The sequence below is a fragment of the Neolamprologus multifasciatus genome, chromosome 18, assembly GCF_963576455.1.
Source record: "Neolamprologus multifasciatus chromosome 18, fNeoMul1.2, whole genome shotgun sequence".
NCBI classification, from domain to species: domain Eukaryota; kingdom Metazoa; phylum Chordata; class Actinopteri; order Cichliformes; family Cichlidae; genus Neolamprologus; species Neolamprologus multifasciatus.
Genome location: NC_140456.1, coordinates 3,992,405 through 4,012,995, shown reverse-complemented (window position 1 = coordinate 4,012,995; position 20,591 = coordinate 3,992,405). Strand labels below are relative to the sequence as shown.

The 20,591-nt window shown below is 39.3% G+C and overlaps 3 protein-coding genes across 4 annotated transcripts; all 3 read right to left on the bottom strand.

Moving 5' to 3' along the window:
* Positions 1-3,462: 3,462 nt before the first annotated feature.
* Positions 3,463-7,722, bottom strand: LOC146497064 (uncharacterized). 2 transcript variants are annotated; one of them, XM_085140910.1, is made up of 3 exons: positions 6,429-7,722; positions 5,175-5,436; positions 3,465-4,480 (listed from the first exon to the last, which is right to left on the bottom strand). In XM_085140910.1, exons 2-3 carry the CDS (start codon positions 5,422-5,424, stop codon positions 3,651-3,653), a joined length of 1,080 nt encoding a protein of 359 aa, XP_084997036.1. In that variant the 5' UTR covers positions 5,425-5,436; positions 6,429-7,722; the 3' UTR covers positions 3,465-3,650. The 2 variants fall into 2 exon arrangements, with proteins under 2 accessions (XP_084997037.1, XP_084997036.1); XM_085140911.1 differs by lacking the exon at positions 6,429-7,722 and having other exon boundaries at positions 3,463-4,480.
* A 191-nt stretch (positions 7,723-7,913) lies between these two features.
* LOC146497063 (tripartite motif-containing protein 16-like) lies at positions 7,914-10,383 on the bottom strand. Its single transcript, XM_085140749.1, has one exon. The coding sequence runs from the start codon at positions 10,191-10,193 to the stop codon at positions 8,529-8,531; it is 1,665 nt and encodes a 554-aa protein (XP_084996875.1). The 5' UTR covers positions 10,194-10,383; the 3' UTR covers positions 7,914-8,528.
* Positions 10,384-13,790: 3,407 nt separating this feature from the next.
* LOC146497062 (uncharacterized) lies at positions 13,791-20,215 on the bottom strand. Its single transcript, XM_085141055.1, has 3 exons — positions 19,839-20,215; positions 18,575-18,836; positions 13,791-16,550 (listed from the first exon to the last, which is right to left on the bottom strand). Exons 2-3 carry the CDS (start codon positions 18,822-18,824, stop codon positions 15,721-15,723), a joined length of 1,080 nt encoding a protein of 359 aa, XP_084997181.1. The 5' UTR covers positions 18,825-18,836; positions 19,839-20,215; the 3' UTR covers positions 13,791-15,720.
* Positions 20,216-20,591: the final 376 nt, after the last annotated feature.

The window sequence follows — 20,591 nt, the reverse complement described above, 5'->3', positions numbered from 1 at the left end:
CATAAGAAACATGATATACATATACTTATATTTATAGAGGTTATAGTATATTATATAAACGTACCTGTCCACTGGTTAATTATATAATCAGGTGGCAGCAGGGACCTCACAGCACAAGCATTACTCCCAACCTATTATAAGATTGTGTTGCACATTGTTATATATGAAGTATTTTTTATTTTAATTAATATAAAACATCAAGAAGTCACAAGCAAAAGGAAAAACACCATGGCACATCAGCCCGATATCAGACAGAACTGTCACATGACATCAAACATAATGAAGCAGTTAATCCTACGTTGTAGATTCAAGTTTTTGGCCACCAGATGCCATTAAAGAGGACTGTGTTGAAAAGCTTCGAGTTATGAACAGTTTTCAATACTAACTTCAGAAAGCTTCATTTGGCCATGACTACAAAAAAATCCAGCTAAGGTCTGCAACTTGATTATTCTTTGTAAAGCACATTGTGACAGGTTATAGTCTTAGAAAGTGCGATATAATTCAACTTTACTTACTAGCCAACCAGCAAATTTGTAACCCTCCACTCTCATGTTGGTTGCACAGTTGTGATGTGATATATAGCAGAAATTAATTTGTCAAATCAGTAATAAGACGATGACATGACAAGAAATAATGGGTGAAACAGACAATATAAACGCAAGAGGGAGGACACACCTGGGGAACAGCTGAATAGTGTCCACCTGATACTGACGAAGGACTGTCAAAATAAAGTAATTAACCACGGGACACAGGGACACAAAATTGTCACAGAGAATACAGAAGGACAGGGGGAAGAACCTGTGGAATAAGCAGTAATTATGAAAAATAGAAACCCTCCCCAGGTGCTAATTAAACCTTCTGTTTTTAAGGGGCAGTCAATCAGAAGATAGTTAGCTTAAAAGTGGACTGAAAGCAAGAGGAGCTGAAATGGTTTGTTCGATACAGAAGATGTAGTAATGGGTTGCAGATCAAAATAAATAAGGAAATTATTTTAATGTGATTTTTTTATGTTAATCATGCAAAGCTATTTTTATTTTGGAGTTAGAGTCCAGGAATAAAAATAAAAATCACAAGATTTTTGATTCAGTTTAATCAAAGTACTACATTAAATTTTGAATTAAATTACATTAAAATCTTGACATTCGGCTGCTTCACTGCATCTTTTGTGAGTGCAAGGATAAAAAAAATGCAATAGTAGACAGCAGGTCAGACAATATGCAAATGAGGGGAAATCTACATCAAATTAAATATGAGTTATGGCTGATTTGAATAAAAGCAATGATGATGCTTAGAGACACATTTTTAAAAACGTTGCTATTACATTTGAACCTGCAGCTTTTTAAATGAACACCTGGTATCCAATGGGAGTTTAGTTTGAACTAACTGAACAAAAACTAAGAATAATCAGAATTAAACAGAAAGAAAATGAGAAGCACTCCTTGATTTTATTCTGTTAGCCCACTAGCTGAGCTCTGATCTGATGTGATCATGAGTCGTATTCCTGTGTTATTTCACTGAGACCAACACTGGTTTACACACCTGTTCTGTATGACTTTATCTTGGGTTTGCATTGATATCCAGCACTCTGAGCTGATGGCTGATCTCCTCAAAGAGGTCGATCACATCTTCTCTGGGAGGATTTCTTCCACAGCAGTCAGTCCACTGTTGCTTCAACCACTGAATTATCTCTCTAACACGTCACCAAACCAAAGTCTTCCAGCTAAGAGTTCATTACAGTTTAAAAGTGACCCTAGAACAGGGGTCTGCAACCTTTAAGACCCAAAGAGACATTTGGACCCGGTTTCCACGCAAAAGAAAACTCTGGGAGCCGCAAATACTTTCTGACATCTACAATGAAGATAACACTGTATATATTGTTTTTTACCTTTATGCTTTGTGTGAACAAATAAGGTGTGTTGCTTATGAAATCCATGAAGTGCTACAAAGAAAATTACATTTTATTTATGTAATTAACACATTTTGAACTCTTAAAGAAATATAAAAAAAGGAAAGCTGAACTAAAATGATCCAGCAAACAAAAACTGTTGTGAGCCGCCACCCTTATATCTCCTTTGGGCTTTTGGAGCCTTGACCTGACTTTTAAAAAATAACTGGAAAAAAAGCTCTATGCTGCTAAAAGATGAAAAATTCTGCCTAAATATGTATTTTACCAGGTTAATGTGTGTGGTGGGGCGTGGTCTGCAGCGCCGCTGCAGGGGAGGCGGACGCACCTGAGCGGCACCCGCAATCACGCCTCGCCGCCTTAACGTCTGTGCTCTCTCTGCTGTTGTGTTGTCGGGCTGTGAGCTGCAAAGCTACAGCCGGCTGTATGCGTACAGCAACCGTGTGTGAAAAGTGGTCAATAAAGAGATGCTGAAAAGCGTGTTCATGCAAACATCGTCGGGTCTGCAGTGATATGTTTACAATGAGACTTCTGCTCCTGAACCTTTGCGCACAGCGTCTGCAGATCGGGGCTTTCATCTTTACGCAGGACTGTCAGCTGTCGTCTGTGAGGCGTGAGCGTGTTTGTTTTTAACTTAGTTCACGGTGGAGCTGCTGACATAATGTGGATCCAAAGATCCATAATTGACCTACCTGGGGTTGAAAGTCTCGATAAATGCACGGCGTTTCGGCGGGTACACCGGCTTCTGCGAGTGTGACGCTTATTTTGAGCGATGAAAAAATAATAAAATATAATTTTATTTTAATACTTCAATTTCACAATAATCTTCCAATTTAGAACTACAAGTTAAAAAAAATAACTAACATAAATAAAATACACTTCAGCTAAAAACTTCTAATTTATTTTCCCAAACCACGCGGAGCCGCACTGTAAGGACTAAAGAGCTGCAGGTTGCCGACCCCTGACCTAGAATTTCATTTCTGCTCTCTTCTTTTTTTCTTCTTCTTCTTCTTCACATCTGTTGCTGCCCTACTCAGGTCGATATAATGAAAATCAGGCAGAAATAATAATCAGAAATCCAAATGTAGAATTTATGGTTCCCTGTTGATCCAATTTTCGTATCTACATCTGTGATGGATAAGTTTAAGTTTAAGTTCTGTACTTATGAAGCAAACTGCACACACAGAGTTAGCAAACAATGGGTTTACTTGCATTTATGACATAAATACTTATCATGAGCCAATATGGCAATCATGACTGCTTTTATATTGCAGGGATATAGACAAAATTAGTCAAAAGAAATTTTAATCAAATCTCGTAACACATTACCCAGGCTGTGAAGAAACAGGACAAGAATCTAAACCAGGACAAAGCCATACTGAAGTACCTTCCTTAAAAATCACAAAGAAAACATATTTAAATGAAAATGCTATACTTTTTTTTATATGAAAAACTTTATTTCTGTGTATTAAAACTTATTTATTGGCTGATAAAGAGGAATCACATCAAGAAACAAGTGATGAAAAACTCATGTTTGTTTGTTTTCTTCAACACTGAAGAAGAAATACAAGTTTCTGTGGTAAATATTAAAAGAGCATCTTTGTTCAATAAATATTTGTGTCACCTTTAAAGACCAATAAAAAAAAATATCAAACTTAGAGAAACATAAAGTCAGGGCTGGAATAAACAACATAGAGTGCTCTTCACTGCTGTGGACAGAAAATGTACCATGACTTGGAGCATGAGGTCATTTTCTACCTCGGGTGCTGCAGTGATTTGGTTTGTCACTCGGGTGGATCCTTAGATGAAAATTCAGTCCTGATTTCCAACTGAATCTTTCCCCACAGGAGCTACAAATATATGGTTTCTCCCCTGTGTGGATCCTTCTGTGACTTTTCATAGTCGACAAGTCTCTAAACTCTTTCCTACAGACGTTGCAAGAATACGGTTTCTCACCGGTGTGGATTCTCAAATGAGTTTCTAGTCCTGATTTCTTACCAAATCTTTTCCCGCAGGTGCTACAGAAATACGGTTTCTCACCGGTGTGGATTCTCACGTGAGTTTCCAATCCTGATTTCCAAATCAATCTTTTCCCACAGGTGCTACAAGAATGTGGCTTCTCACTTGTGTGAACTCTCATGTGTCTCGTCAGGTTGGATTTACACTGAAAGGTTTTTCCACAAGTGTCACAGCTTACAGATTTTTTACTTGTATCAGTTTCACTCCGAGACTTATCTGTTCTGTTTTTGTGACGTCTCCTTTTCTTCAGCTCCGCATTTCTAGTTGATCCCGAGTCCACATGCTGGTTTTCTTCCTGTTCCTCAAGCTCTGGTTCAGGAAAGTGAAGAGCAAGGAGCTGGTCATCGTTTGGTTCTGATTCACTGAGGTCACTTTCCTCAAAACTAGAAGTCACCATAAAACTATTGATCTCCTGCTTCAGTACAATCTCCTCCAGCAGTTCCTCCTGTTCCTCTTTAATCTGTGGAGGATCTGGGTCCTCCTGGTCCAGACTTGAGTTCCTCTCCTGCTGATTGGCGACAAACTCCTCCTCCTTACAGGTAGTTTGCTGGTGGAGGTCTAAACGAACAATAAAAAAAGCTAATTATAGAAAAACACTTCTGAGAAGATAAAATAACGTTTTAGTTAAAGTCTGTAATGAGGGCATGTTGCTCACATTTGCAGGTGAAATTAAAAGTGTGTAAAAATGAAGTTATTTGTGCACTCTGATGCAAATGAGAACTTGAGTTCTGACATTTTTCAGCAACATTAAGAGTAAAAAAACCTTTAAAACAAAAAAGAACTCACTTATTTCTGACTGACTGATGATCTATTTTGGAGTTGATCTAGAAACTGATCTACATCTTGATATTTTTCAAAATAATCTTCACTATTAGGGGTGGCTGTGGCTCAGGCGGTAGAGCAGATCATCTACTGATCGGTTTGATTCCCGGCTTCACCTAGTCTGCATTTCAAATATCCTTGGGCAAGATACCAACTCCAAGTTGCCTCAAGTTGCTCTTTGATTTGTGGAATGTGTCTGAATGTTGGTAGAAAAGCACTAAGAAAAATGTGCTTGTGCGAATGGGTGAATGCACAAGTTTTGTAAAGCGCTTTGAGAGCTCAAGATTGAGTAGAAAAGCGCTTTATAAGAACCAGTCCATTTAAAACTCCCTGTCATGTTTTCACAAATACACATTAAATAGATCTGACTGATACAAACTGTAGGTTTAATATTAATGTTAACACTTCAGAAAAGCGATTACAGTTTTACCGGTGCTCTGTAAATCTTTCTCAGGTTTCCAGATGTTATGCAGCTGTCTGAGCCGCTCTTCCCCGGTCCAGACGACGATGCCTTCATCCTCGTGTTTCACTACAAGCTGTTCTCCCTCTTGACTGATGCAGAGTTCCTCCTGTTCCTCTTTGATCTGTGGAGGCTCTGTGTCCTCCTGGTCCAGATTGAAGTTCCTCTCCTGGTTGCAGACCTGCTGGCCAGCCAGATCTTCCTCCTCCTTACACTTCATGTTGATGTGGGACTTGAGGAACAAAGTAAAAAGAAGAAGATTAGACAGGTAAAGGTGCAGCCTCAATCAGCAGGGCTGTGAGAGAGGTTTGTACAAATGTTTCAGAAGCACCATGTGACTGTTTTTTGGAAAGTCTTATTAATTCACTTTATAACTTTTACTTTGAAGATAAATTTCTACTATCACAAAGATATTATGACCTCTTTAAAAACAAACACCGGCAACTACATGACTTAAATTCCATGTTTAGATGAAGGTAAAGGTCAATGCCTTTTGACAGGGGAAAAACCTCCACACAGAAGAATCTTACTTGGCTGAATCATAAATTATTCACCATGATTAAAACTGCAGATGAGCAATAATCTGCATTTAATTTTAGCCAAAGAGGAATGTTTCTGTTTGTCTGTGATCTGACTTTTTCTGCTGGGTCCAAATTTTATTTTATCCTGTGTAAGTTTGTTTCTCTTCCTGTTAACTAGCAAAGTCAAAATCACCTTGATTAATTTAACTTTAATTAAATTATAAATGTAATAATTTTATTGAACAATTAATTTCAATTCAATTAAAAACAATTACTTAAAAGAGATTAAGTTGGAGAGAGACATATGGCCATCTTTTAGTGAGTTAGACCCTGATTAAGGGGTATTTTTAAAAGTAAAGCCCATCTCTCAAAGTCCCTGCCGGCCTGCCTCCACCTCGGGAAGTCTGTGGGTGCAGACGGAGGTGAGGAGCACCACAGGCGGCAGAGAACTGTCTGTAGCCCCGGAGTGAGGCATCGTGAACCGAAGCAGACAGCGAACTGTGGCACAGTGCAGAAAACCGAAGCTTTCCCTCCCTGTTTGATTTTGATGTGTCTCATGAATGTCTATTGTTAAAAGTTGACCTTTTAAAAAAAGGGACGCACTTGTTTGATTAGCTGCTCTCTGATTTTAGCCTGTTAGCTTACAGACTGAGCTCAGATCATTCCTGTGTTAGTTCATTGAGAACATCACAGTTTTACATACCTGCTGCGTGACTTAATCTCGGGTCTCCGGCTGATATACAGCAGTCTGAGCCAATGGCTGATCTCATCATCCTGGACGACTGTTTTTAATGTTTTTAACCACGGAGATTTCTTCTGCATCATCAGTCTCTCGTTGTTAAACTCTCCCAGAAACTGAAGACAGTTGTGCGATACGAGTTGTGCCATTTCCGCGCTTCTTGTTCTTCTATTGAATAGACGGCAGACTACACATGTCCAAGGGTAATACTGTCCTCCTCAGGCCATTGGCATCAAGTCAAAGCCTTAAAGTCCGGTACTTTGCACATGGTAATTTTTTAGCAGCAGAATCACAAGACAAAGCGTGCCAATGTTTATGCTTTGACTGTGACTGCGAAATTACGGAGCCCCGCAGGGGACATGGGAGAAAAAAATTAAGACGGACTTTTGCGAGATCTCGCAAAACAAACTCGGGATCTCGCAAAAGTTTTAGCCGCATTCTTCGGAGGCCGCCAGCTCGAAGCCGACCGGGAGGTTGAGGCACGATGTGCCGGGACAGCGGTGTTCCTCCCGGCTGTAGTAGGTCTCGACCTCCCGTTAGCTTCGAGATGGTGGGTGTCAGATCTCCGAAAACGTCGGAGCACTTTTGATGTCTTGTAAACCGAGCAGGTATCTGACGTTTACACAACTACATTCACGCCTCAAAATATCTTAAAAGTGTATTTTGTGACCCAGAAAGAGTAATATTACAACTAAGTAGCTGCCGCCATTGTTGGAATTCAACTTTTGCGAGAATTCGACTTTTCCCGAGTTAGTTTTGCGAGATCTCGCAAAAGTCCGTCTTAATTTTTTTTCTCCCATGTCCCCTGCGGGGCTCCGTACGAAATAGATGAAAAAGTAGATGTTAAAAAACAACTTATAGTTTTGTCATTGGGCTGGTCGAATGCTATGAGTTTCTGTCCCTTTGTCTGACCTTAGAGACTTATTTTAAAAGGAAACATTACAATCCTTTAAAGCAAGCATTTTCACCTCTGTTCCCCCCTCTGTACTTAGCTTTTTTGTTGTCATGTCAGTAATTGTCCAGTTGATGGCTCCCTTGGATCACAAGCCTCTCTGATGAGTCCAAGTGAATATATTCTTAATAAACAGCTTTGAAGAATTTGTGACCAACTTTGTTTAATTGAACATCATCATCATGAGTCAAACTCACTCTTGGATCTACAAAATATTTAACAAAAACAAACATCACTGAATCATAAGGTATTTGCTCCAACTCTTAGTCCAGAAACACATGAGTGAACTAGATCAGCTGCTCCTCCAGTTCAGCTGTGGATTTATATAATTATTTATATTTGTAAAGTGGGTATGCAGGGTTTTTAGTACTAATATAAGCATTTTATATCATCGCTTTATTGACAGATGTTTTTTAAAGGTGTTCAAGGTCAGATATCGGTTTGAAAAAAACAAACAAACAAACACACTGAGTTGAACTTGAACTTCCTACTGACAGAAACTAAAATTGGTGCAAAAATAACCAGAAACATATAAGAAACATCCTGGAGGTGCTGCAGACAAGTAAGGACCAATAACATGTCAGATGATACAGCTCCAAACTAAATAAGTGACTAACTAACGATGCTTTAATACACTTTACTATAAATTATGATATAGTGCACTTTCTTAAAATTTCTTATTGCTCTGTAATTAATTGTTTTCTTTATAAATGTACAAAGTAATGAGAATAAAATCTGTGTGATAAAGGAAGGTCTGTAGACTTCTCTGTTAAGATCAGTGAAGAGAAACAACAACATACAAATACCTAAAAAAATATTCAGTAAACATTTAGAAGATAGAGAAGTTTATGTTTTCATGTGGAGAAATTTTTTAAAATAAAAATATTCATAAGCATTGATAGTCTCCATGGCTGAACACACACAGGAAAGAGCTCCACCTATAAAACGTAAAAACATCAAGACAACATCTTGAAGATGTCGAGGTTCTGCCCATAATGTTTGACTGACATCTGATTTATGTGCAGCACATAAATACCACAATAATGATGGAGAGAAACTAAAAGGGAACTAAAATACAGATTTAAACTTACAACAATATGAAAGACTTCAGTCTATTTCACTTTAATCAACTCAGCCATGTGTCCAACCCAAAGTCCAGCATAGAGCGGCTGAGTGAATGTGGTCTGGACTCTGTGGAGGAGAGTCATGGTTTCAGAGACGCTGTAGAAGGACAAAATACCTGCTCTGTGATCCAGGTACACTCCTACTCTGGAGGAACGAGGACCTGAGACACGAGTTTGGATGTTGTTGTACCAAAATGTATAACTGTTGTTGATACAATCAAATGACCAAGATTTGTCATTATATCCAAATACACATTCATTACCTCCTTTTCTGCTGATATTCTTGTATGCGACTGCGACATAAACTTCCCCCCCTCTCCACTCCACCTCCCAGTAACAACGTCCAGTCAGACTCTCTCTACTCAGGACCTGAAACCTGTCAGTGAATCTGTCTGGATGATCAGAATAAGACTGTTGTTGATTCACTGCTGTTACTTTTCTGTTCCCCTCTGATAATAACAGCTGTTTGTTTGCTGTGTTTGGATCCAGTGTGATTTCACATGAATATTTTAAGAATCCAGCTCTGGTCTTTGGCTCTGGTGGATCTGACAGTAAAACATCCACTTCAGTGACTGTCAGTGAGATGTTTGTCCATTCCTCTCTCAGAATGTCCTGTAGTTTATCTCTGACCTCTGACACAGCTGCTGTCACATCCTCAAAGTAGCTCAGAGGACGGATATTGATGCTGGATGAGTCTGTAGACTCACTGAGTGCTGACAGTGAGGGGTAGTTGTGTAGAAACTGGATGTGATCCTCTGTGTGTGAGAGCTGCTTCAGCTCAGCATCTTTCCTCTTCAGCTCAGTGATCTCCTGCTCCAGCTTCTCCTGAAGCTCTTTGACTCGACTCACTTCAGTTTCCTGCTGGGATCTGATCTGCTGCTTCACATCAGAGCTTCTTTTCTGGATGAGATGGATCAGCTCAGTGAAGATCTTCTCACTGTGCTCCACTGTTTGATCAGCAGACTGATTGATGGCCTCCACCTCCTGTTGAAGCAGCTTCACATCTTTCTCTCTGTCCTGGATTCTCTGCTGGATGTTTTGTCGACTCACCTCCAGCTCTCTCTGCCTCTCAGTCCTTTCTGCTGCAGCTGAGACTGTGTCGTGGCCTTTATGTTCATCCACAGGGCAGAGATAACAGATACTCTGCTGATCAGTACGGCAGAACATCTTCATCACCTCATCATGACGAGAGCAGATGTTCTCCTGGAGCTTCTTGGAGGGCTCCACCAGCTTGTGTTTTTCAAAGGCAGGACATTCATAATGAAGCCTAACATGTTGTTCACAGTAAGAGATCACACAAACAAGGCAGGACTTGAAGGCTTTCATTCTTCTTCCAGTGCAGACATCACAGGCCACATCTTCAGGTCCAGCATAGCAGTGATCAGCAGGAGCAGCTTGGAGTCCAGTCTTCTTCAGCTGCTCCACTAAATCTGCTAACATGGTGTTTTTCACCAGGACAGGCCTCGCTGTGAAAGTCCTCCGGCACTGAGGGCAGCTGTAGATTTTCTTCTTTTCCTCTTCATCCCAAAAGCCATTAATACAGTTCATGCAGTAGCTGTGTCCACAGGGAAGAGTCACCGGATCCTTCAGTAGATCCAAACAGATCGAACAAGAGAAAGTTTCTCGGTCCAGCTGAACTCCTTTCTGCGCCATTTCTCCTCTCAGTGTCAGTGACTGTGTAAGTTTCACTTCCTTATAACTGAAACTGGTCTGAGCTCTGACAATAACAACATGAATTTCTGCAGTGAATGGGGAGTGTCAGCTTTTCCACGTCACCTCATTGGTTACATTCAAACACACGTGTAGATTGTCGAGGAATCGGGAGGAAACAAGGAAATAGGTGGAGAGAGAGGAGGTGCTGAGTGAGAGAGCAGGAAGAAGAGGGAGGGTTATCAGGCTGTAATTTATTCTAGGAAGAGTATGTGTTCAACCCTTTTTACAGCAGAGATAATTTCTGAGTTAAAATACTTGTCAGAGTTGTGTTTTAAAAAAAATCACCTGACTTTCTCACGTAAATTTGCTGCACTAATTGCTTTTCTTTCTCATTCAAATAGTCCAGATGAACACAAATTACTGACAGCTTATCAGAGACTGATAGACCAACAAGATGGAAATCTTTTTCTCTACATTTTAAACTTTTGGTCAAGAAGAGTAAAAGACAGAATAAGGAATGGAGGAAATTTCCAAATTTATTTTGGGTAAACTAGAAAATTAGCCAACACTTACTGACATTCATAACCTTTTCCTTTTATGTTAGGCAGACTGGATGCTACCCTGGTCCTTTTTGCCCTCTTCTGTTTTGCTGTCCAAGTTGCTTTTGACATTTAAACCTTAATAAATTAAAAGTTTTCTCAGCTCAACTGTATTCAGCTTAGAGTGAGGATGCACATTGAGATTTATATACAAAAAAACTTTATTGTCACAGTTAAATTCATGCAGCCTTGTTTAGAAAGTATAGAGGTCACAATATAAAACCAATATCATCCCCAGTATAAACACTCTGACTAGACCAAAGTTTATGGGCATTAGGGGAACATAAACAGAACTCCACATACCTAAACTGTGTCATCAGGGCTCATGGATGGAGTCACCTGAGAGGCTCTAGCGCACCCTGCTATACTCCTAACATCTGTGCTCAGACTGCAGCAGTTCTGCAGCACTAAACCTGATCTTTTCCTGCTTTCTACAGTAACTTGAGCTTTCAGCCTGCTGTCTGTCTTCATAGATGGCAGCTTTAAACATCATGAGAACTGCTCCCATCCACCGATAATGAGTGCAGCAATGTTTTGTTCTGTTGGGCTGTGACCCACTACCCCTCACAACGCTCCTCTCTCCAGACTCCCACATTACTGATTGGTCACCTCCTTTGAAACTTCCTACAGGTGCACTCACTGCTGCTCCCAGCTTCCTCTCTACAGTCAGTAATTATTGCACTTAGTGGTTAGTATGTATGGAGGCTCAGTATGTCTCTGAGCCTCCATACATACTTACCATGCAGGTGATTTCTAATCAAAGTTTTCCAATGTTTGAGTTTCAACTTCCTGACAACAGCTTAATGTTTTATTTTCTACTTTTCTTTGTTGTAAATAAAGTGTAATCAGACAGTAGAGGGATTGTCTATCGTTTGAACACGAGTAACCTAATTTAATAAGTGATCCAAATCTTTGTTTAACCTTTTTATTTAAGAAAGAATGTAAAAAAAAAGTAGTGATGGCTGAAGCTCCAGCATATGTGTCAAAAAATCAACACACTGCTTCAGAAACACTGTGCCGAGGCTTGGTTTCCCTGAACAGAGTCGTGTGATCAATGACATTCGGAGCTTCATTCAGCATGTTGCTTCAATTCCTGACTCGTTGGTTTATAAGGCATTGAATCATTGGTGGGATTTGTGCTGTGTTTTGGTGATTTTGTGCAATAGAGAGCGAATCACTGTGTGACATAATTAGAGACATGGAGCCAGGAAGAAAGGACGCTCTCCATATTATTAAATAAAAACCAGATCATCAGCATTTCTGCTCCCAGGCTTAAAATGTACGTAAGAAACATGATATACATATACTTATATTTATAGAGGTTATAGTATATTATATAAACGTACCTGTCCACTGGTTAATTATATAATCAGGTGGCAGCAGGGACCTCACAGCACAAGCATTACTCCCAACCTATTATAAGATTGTGTTGCACATTGTTATATATGAAGTATTTTTTATTTTAATTAATATAAAACATCCAGAAGTCACAAGCAAAAGGAAAAACACCATGGCACATCAGCCCGATATCAGACAGAACTGTCACATGACATCAAACATAATGAAGCAGTTAATCCTACGTTGTAGATTCAGGTTTTTGGCCACCAGATGCCGTTAAAGAGGACTGTGTTGAAAAGCTTCGAGTTATGAACAGTTTTCAATACTAACTTCAGAAAGCTTCATTTGGCCATGACTACAAAAAAATCCAGCTAAGTTCTGCAACTTGATTATTCTTTGTAAAGCACATTGTGACAGGTTATAGTCTTAAAAAGTGCTATATAATTCAACTTTACTTACTAGCCAACCAGCAAATTTGTAACCCTCCACTCTCATGTTGGTTGCACAGTTGTGATGTGATATATAGCAGAAATTAATTTGTCAAATCAGTAATAAGACGATGACATGACAAGAAATAATGGGTGAAACAGACAATATAAACGCAAGAGGGAGGACACACCTGGGGAACAGCTGAATAGTATCCACCTGATACTGACGAAGGACTGTCAAAATAAAGTAATTAACCACGGGACACAGGGACACAAAATTGTCACAGAGAATACAGAAGGACAGGGGGAAGAACCTGTGGAATAAGCAGTAATTATGAAAAATAGAAACCCTCCCCAGGTGCTAATTAAACCTTTGTTTTTAAGGAGCAGTCAATCAGAAGATAGTTAGCTTAAAAGTGGACTGAAAGCAAGAGGAGCTGAAATGGTTTGTTCGATACAGAAGATGTAGTAATGGGTTGCAGATCAAAATAAATAAGGAAATTATTTTAATGTGATTTTTTTATGTTAATCATGCAAAGCTATTTTTATTTTGGAGTTAGAGTCCAGGAATAAAAATAAAAATCACAAGATTTTTGATTCAGTTTAATCAAAGTACTACAATAAATTTTGAATTAAATGACATTAAAATCTTGACATTCGGCTGCTTCACTGCATCTTTTGTGAGTGCAAGGATAAAAAAAATGCAATAGTAGACAGCAGGTCAGACAATATGCAAATGAGGGGAAATCTACATCAAATTAAATATGAGTTATGGCTGATTTGAATAAAAGCAATGATGATGCTTAGAGACACATTTTTAAAAATGTTGCTATTACATTTGAACCTGCAGCTTTTTTAAATGAACACCTGGTATCCAATGGGAGTTTAGTTTGAACTAACTGAACAAAAACTAAGAATAATCAGAATTAAACAGAAAGAAAATGAGAAGCACTCCTTGATTTTATTCTGTTAGCCCACTAGCTGAGCTCTGATCTGATCATGAGTCGTATTCCTGTGTTATTTCACTGAGACCAACACTGGTTTACACACCTGTTCTGTATGACTTTATCTTGGGTTTGCATTGATATCCAGCACTCTGAGCTGATGGCTGATCTCCTCAAAGAGGTCGATCACATCTTCTCTGGGAGGATTTCTTCCACAGCAGTCAGTCCACTGTTGCTTCAACCACTGAATTATCTCTCTAACACATCACCAAACCAAAGTCTTCCAGCTAAGAGTTCATTACAGTTTAAAAGTGACCCTAGAACAGGGGTCTGCAACCTTTAAGACCCAAAGAGCCATTTGGACCCGGTTTCCACGCAAAAGAAAACTCTGGGAGCCGCAAATACTTTTTGACATCTACAATGAAGATAACACTGTATATATTGTTTTTTACCTTTATGCTTTGTGTGAACAAATAAGGTGTGTTGCTTATGAAATCCATGAAGTGCTACAAAGAAAATTACATTTTATTTATGTAATTAACACATTTTGAACTCTTAAAGAAATATAAAAAAAGGAAAGCTGAACTAAAATGATCCAGCAAACAAAAACTGCTGTGAGCCACCACCGTTATATCTCCTTTGGGCTTTTGGAGCCTTGACCTGACTTTTAAAAAATAACTGGAAAAAAAGCTCTATGCTGCTAAAAGATGAAAAATTCTGCCTAAATATGTATTTTACCAGGTTAATGTGTGTGGTGGGGCGTGGTCTGCAGCGCCGCTGCAGGGGAGGCGGACGCACCTGAGCGGCACCCGCAATCACGCCTCGCCGCCTTAACGTCTGTGCTCTCTCTGCTGTTGTGTTGTCGGGCTGTGAGCTGCAAAGCTACAGCCGGCTGTATGCGTACAGCAACCGTGTGTGAAAAGTGGTCAATAAAGAGATGCTGAAAAGCGTGTTCATGCAAACATCGTCGGGTCTGCCGTGATATGTTTACAATGAGACTTCTGCTCCTGAACCTCTGCGCACAGCGTCTGCAGATCGGGGCTTTCATCTTTACGCAGGACTGTCAGCTGTCGTCTGTGAGGCGTGAGCGGTGTTTGTTTTTAACTTAGTTCACGGTGGAGCTGCTGACATAATGTGGATCCAAAGATCCATAATTGACCTACCTGGGGTTGAAAGTCTCGATAAATGCACGGAGTTTCGGCGGGTACACCGGCTTCTGTGAGTGTGATGCTTATTTTGAGCGATGAAAAAATAATAAAATATAATTTTATTTTAATACTTCAATTTCACAATAATCTTCCAATTTAGAACTACAAGTTAAAAAAAATAACTAACATAAATAAAATACACTTCAGCTAAAAACTTCTAATTTATTTTCCCAAACCACGCGGAGCCGCACTGTAAGGACTAAAGAGCTGCAGGTTGCCGACCCCTGACCTAGAATTTCATTTCTGCTCTCTTCTTTTTTTCTTCTTCTTCTTCTTCACATCTGTTGCTGCCCTACTCAGGTCAATATAATGAAAATCAGGCAGAAATAATAATCAGAAATCCAAATGTAGAATTTATGGTTCCCTGTTGATCCAATTTTCGTATCTACATCTGTGATGGATAAGTTTAAGTTTAAGTTCTGTACTTATGAAGCAAACTGCACACACAGAGTTAGCAAACAATGGGTTTACTTGCATTTATGACATAAATACTTATCATGAGCCAATATGGCAATCATGACTGCTTTTATATTGCAGGGATATAGACAAAATTAGTCAAAAGAAATTTTAATCAAATCTCGTAACACATTACCCAGGCTGTGAAGAAACAGGACAAGAATCTAAACCAGGACAAAGCCATACTGAAGTACCTTCCTTAAAAATCACAAAGAAAACATATTTAAATGAAAATGCTATACTTTTTTTTTTATAAAAAACTTTATTTCTGTGTATTAAAACTTATTTATTGGCTGATAAAGAGGAATCACATCAAGAAACAAGTGATGAAAAACTAATTTTCATGTTTGTTTTCTTCTACACTGAAGAAGAAATACAAGTTTCTGTGGTAAATATTAAAAGAGCATCTTTGTTCAATAAATATTTGTGTCACCTTTAAAGACCAATAAAAAAAAATCAAACTTAGAGAAACATAAAGTCAGGGCTGGAATAAACAACATAGAGTGCTCTTCACTGCTGTGGACAGAAAATGTACCATGACTTGGAGCATGAGGTCATTTTCTACCTCGGGTGCTGCAGTGATTTGGTTTGTCACTCAGGTGGATCCTTAGATGAAAATTCAGTCCTGATTTCCAACTGAATCTTTCCCCACAGGAGCTACAAATATATGGTTTCTCCCCTGTGTGGATCCTTCTGTGACTTTTCATAGTCGACAAGTCTCTAAACTCTTTCCTACAGACGTTGCAAGAATACGGTTTCTCACCGGTGTGGATTCTCAAATGAGTTTCTAGTCCTGATTTCTTACCAAATCTTTTCCCACAGGTGCTACAGAAATACGGCTTCTCGCCTGTGTGGATTCTCACGTGAGTTTCCAATCCTGATTTCCAAATCAATCTTTTCCCACAGGTGCTACAAGATTGTGGCTTCTCACTTGTGTGAACTCTCATGTGTCTCGTCAGGTTGGATTTACACTGAAAGGTTTTTCCACAAGTGTCACAGCTTACAGATTTTTTACTTGTATCAGTTTCACTCCGAGACTTATCTGTTCTGTTTTTGTGACGTCTCCTTTTCTTCAGCTCCGCATTTCTAGTTGATCCCGAGTCCACATGCTGGTTTTCTTCCTGTTCCTCAAGCTCTGGTTCAGGAAAGTGAAGAGCAAGGAGCTGGTCATCGTTTGGTTCTGATTCACTGAGGTCACTTTCCTCAAAACTAGAAGTCACCATAAAACTATTGATCTCCTGCTTCAGTACAATCTCCTCCAGCAGTTCCTCCTGTTCCTCTTTAATCTGTGGAGGATCTGGGTCCTCCTGGTCCAGACTTGAGTTCCTCTCCTGCTGATTGGCGACAAACTCCTCCTCCTTACAGGTAGTTTGCTGGTGGAGGTCTAAACGAACAATAAAAAAAGGTAATTATAGAAAAACACTTCTGAGAAGATAAAATAAAGTTTTAGTTAAAGTTTGTAATGAGGGCATGTTGCTCACATTTGCAGGTGAAATTAAAAGTGTGTAAAAATGAAGTTATTTGTGCACTCTGATGCAAATGAGAACTTGAGTTCTGACATTTTTCAGCAACATTAAGAGTAAAGAAAACCTTTAAAACAAAAAAGAACTCACTTATTTCTGACTGACTGATGATCTATTTTGGAGTTGATCTAGAAACTGATCTACATCTTGATATTTTTCAAAATAATCTTCACTATTAGGGGTGGCTGTGGCTCAGGCGGTAGAGCAGATCATCTACTGATCGGTTTGATTCCCGGCTTCACCTAGTCTGCATTTCAAATATCCTTGGGCAAGATACTAACTCCAAATTGCCTCAAGTTGCTCTTTGATTTGTGGAATGTGTGTCTGAAGGTTGGCTAAGAAAAATGTGCTTGTGCAAATGGGTGAATACACAAGTTTTGTAAAGCGCTTTGAGTGCTCAAGATTGAGTAGAAAAGCGCTTTATAAGAACTAGAGATGGCACGATACCACTTTTTTATGTCCGATACCGATACCGATATCATAAATTTGGATATCTGCCGATACCGATATGAATCCGATATAGTGTGTTTTTTAATCAATAAAACGTTTTTTTAATATCTTGCTGCATTTTGTATAAGTTTATACTCAAGTTTAAATAAACAACAACACTAAAGCTATTCTGTTACACCTGTATGTAAAAAATACACTGCGCCCAAAATATTTCATAGTTCAGCAACACTGATCAATCTAATAAAGTTAAACCTGCTCCATCCTCCCTATTCTGGTATTTTAAAGAGTACTTAGCAGAAATATTAAGCAACCTAACTAATAGGGTTGCAAACTCCCAGCAAAAAAAAAATAAAATAGGGAACCACCCTCCACCTTATGATGCTTAATCGATGTAATCAAATTTAATTTGATGCAGGGGGAAAAATGCACAGAAAGAAATTATTTTTCAAGAATAATTAAATAGATTCAACATCTTTCTTCAACAGAACTGCAGACTGCACAGATGGTATCTTCCCAAAGGAAACAGTAGTATATCTTACTAGGGTATATTAGACTTAACAGTTACTATATACAGTAATGGACTTCTATACATTTTACATCAGATTAAAACTTTGGGTGTAAGATTCAGATAATTATTTATTAAAAGCTCGACATTTTAAATGAGAACAAGAAAGAAAAGTATGTCTTTGTGCCCCCTTTTCCCTGTCCATGCCCTATCGGCCCCCCTGGCTAAACTTTGCTAGATCCGCCCCTGCACAGTTACCAGCCGTCAGCTGTAGAAAAAGATCCTGGTGTAGAAAGTAATATTAAATAAATTCTAACAACAGCTTATCAAGCTTAAACGTGCTGCTGTTGTTCAGCTGCTGGTTTCCTCTTTCTGGTGAGAAGTGGGCCAAAAACTAAGAAGAGAGACGGACTCGCGACAGAAAAGCCGATCAGCTGATCATTAATCAGTTTCACAAGTAGCAGAGAGAGAGAGAGAAGAGGTAGTCGCTCCATATATCTGTTGTTAAGCTTAAGGTGGGAATGCTTTACAAACATTCAGAGATGAACTTACACACTTGCTTTACTTCTCTCTGGGAAAACGTCCTCGGAGATGAAATGTTTGCTAGCAGGCTACAAATACACACAGCGGCTCTATCACGTGACCACACTGCTCCGGCTCGCCATGTCGCCAAGTTTTGTGAGGTGCTTTTTTGATATTTAATGGATCGGATTACATTTTTTATTTCTCTCCGATATCCGATCCAGTAATTTAGGTCAGTATCGGACCGATACCGATACGTAATATCGGATCGGTCCATCTCTAATAAGAACCAGTCCATTTAAAACTCCCTGTCATGTTTTCACAAATACACATTAAATAGATCTGACTGATACAAACTGTAGGTTTAATATTAATGTTAACACTTCAGAAAAGCGATTACAGTTTTACCGGTGCTCTGTAAATCTTTCTCAGGTTTCCAGATGTTATGCAGCTGTCTGAGCCGCTCTTCCCCGGTCCAGACGACGATGCCTTCATCCTCGTGTTTCACTACAAGCTGTTCTCCCTCTTGACTGATGCAGAGTTCCTCCTGTTCCTCTTTGATCTGTGGAGGCTCTGTGTCCTCCTGGTCCAGATTGAAGTTCCTCTCCTGGTTGCAGACCTGCTGGCCAGCCAGATCTTCCTCCTCCTTACACTTCATGTTGATGTGGGACTTGAGGAACAAAGTAAAAAGAAAAAGATTAGACAGGTAAAGGTGCAGCCTCAATCAGCAGGGCTGTGAGAGAGGTTTGTACAAATGTTTCAGAAGCACCATGTGACTCCCTCTCTTTTTTGGAAAGTCTTATTAATTCACTTTATAACTTTTACTTTGAAGATAAATTTCTACTATCACAAAGATATTATGACCTCTTTAAAAACAAACAACGGCAACTACATGACTTAAAGTCCATGTTTAGATGAAGGTAAAGGTCAATGCCTTTTGACAGGGGAAAAACCTCCACACAGAAGAATCTTACTTGGCTGAATCATAAATTATTCACCATGATTAAAACTGCAGATGAGCAATAATCTGCATTTTATTTTAACCAAAGAGGAATGTTTCTGTTTGTCTGTGTTCTGACTTTTTCTGCTGGGTCCAAATTTAATCTTATCCTGTGTAAGTTTGTTTCTCTTCCTGTTAACTAGCAAAGTCACAATCAATTTGATTGATTTAACTTTAATTAAATTATAAATGTAATAATTTTATTGAACAATTAATTTCATTTCAATTAAAAACAATTACTTAAAAGAAAGAGATTAAGTTGGAGAGAGACATATGGCCATCTTTTAGTGAGTTAGACCCTGATTAAGGGGTATTTTTGAAAGTAAAGCCCATCTCTCAAAGTCCCTGCCGGCCTGCCTCCACCTCGGGAAGTCTGTGGGTGCAGACGGAGGTGAGGAGCACCACAGGCGGCAGAGAACTGTCTGTAGCCCCGGAGTGAGGCATCGTGAACCGAAGCAGACAGCGAACTGTGGCACAGTGCAGAAAACCGAAGCTTTCCCTCCCTGTTTGGTTTTGATGTGTCTCATGAATGTCTATTGTTAAAAGTTGACCTTTTAAAAAAAGGGACGCACTTGTTTGATTAGCTGCTCTCTGATTTTAGCCTGTTAGCTTACAGACTGAGCTCAGATCATTCCTGTGTTAGTTCATTGAGAACATCACAGTTTTACATACCTGCTGCGTGACTTAATCTCGGGTCTCCGGCTGATATACAGCAGTCTGAGCCAATGGCTGATCTCATCATCCTGGACGACTGTTTTTAATGTTTTTAACCACGGAGATTTCTTCTGCATCATCAGTCTCTCATTGTTAAACTCTCCCAGAAACTGAAGACAGTTGTGCGATACGAGTTGTGCCATTTCCGCGCTTCTTGTTCTTCTATTGAATAGACGGCAGACTACACATGTCCAAGGGTAATACTGTCCTCCTCAGGCCATTGGCATCAAGTCAAAGCCTTAAAGTCCGGTACTTTGCACATGGTAATTTTTTAGCAGCAGAATCACAAGACAAAGCGTGCCAATGTTTATACTTTGACTGTGACTGCGAAATTACGGAGCTACGGAGCCCCGCAGGGGACATGGGAGAAAAAAAACGGACTTTTGCGAGATCTCGCAAAAGTCCGTTTTTTTTCTCCCATGTCCCCTGCGGGGCTCCGTACGAAATAGATGAAAAAGTAGATGTTAAAAAACAACTTATAGTTTTGTCATTGGGCTGGTCGAATGCTATGAGTTTCTGTCCCTTTGTCTGACCTTAGAGACTTATTTTAAAAGGAAACATTACAATCCTTTAAAGCAAGCATTTTCACCTCTGTTCCCCCCTCTGTACTCAGCTTTTTTGTTGTCATGTCAGTAATTGTCCAGTTGATGGCTCCCTTGGATCACAAGCCTCTCTGATGAGTCCAAGTGAATATATTCTTAATAAACAGCT

Bases quoted from the DNA above. Each gene is read 5' to 3' on its own strand.
- LOC146497064 (XM_085140910.1), bottom strand. From the start codon at position 5,424: ATGAAGTGTAAGGAGGAGGAAGATCTGGCTGGCCAGCAGGTCTGCAAC. The intron at 4,481-5,174 runs GTAAAACTGTAA...TTGTTCGTTTAG, and splicing joins GAAAGATTTACAGAGCACCG to ACCTCCACCAGCAAACTACC.
- LOC146497063 (XM_085140749.1), bottom strand. From the start codon at position 10,193: ATGGCGCAGAAAGGAGTTCAGCTGGACCGAGAAACTTTCTCTTGTTCG.
- LOC146497062 (XM_085141055.1), bottom strand. From the start codon at position 18,824: ATGAAGTGTAAGGAGGAGGAAGATCTGGCTGGCCAGCAGGTCTGCAAC. The intron at 16,551-18,574 runs GTAAAACTGTAA...TTGTTCGTTTAG, and splicing joins GAAAGATTTACAGAGCACCG to ACCTCCACCAGCAAACTACC.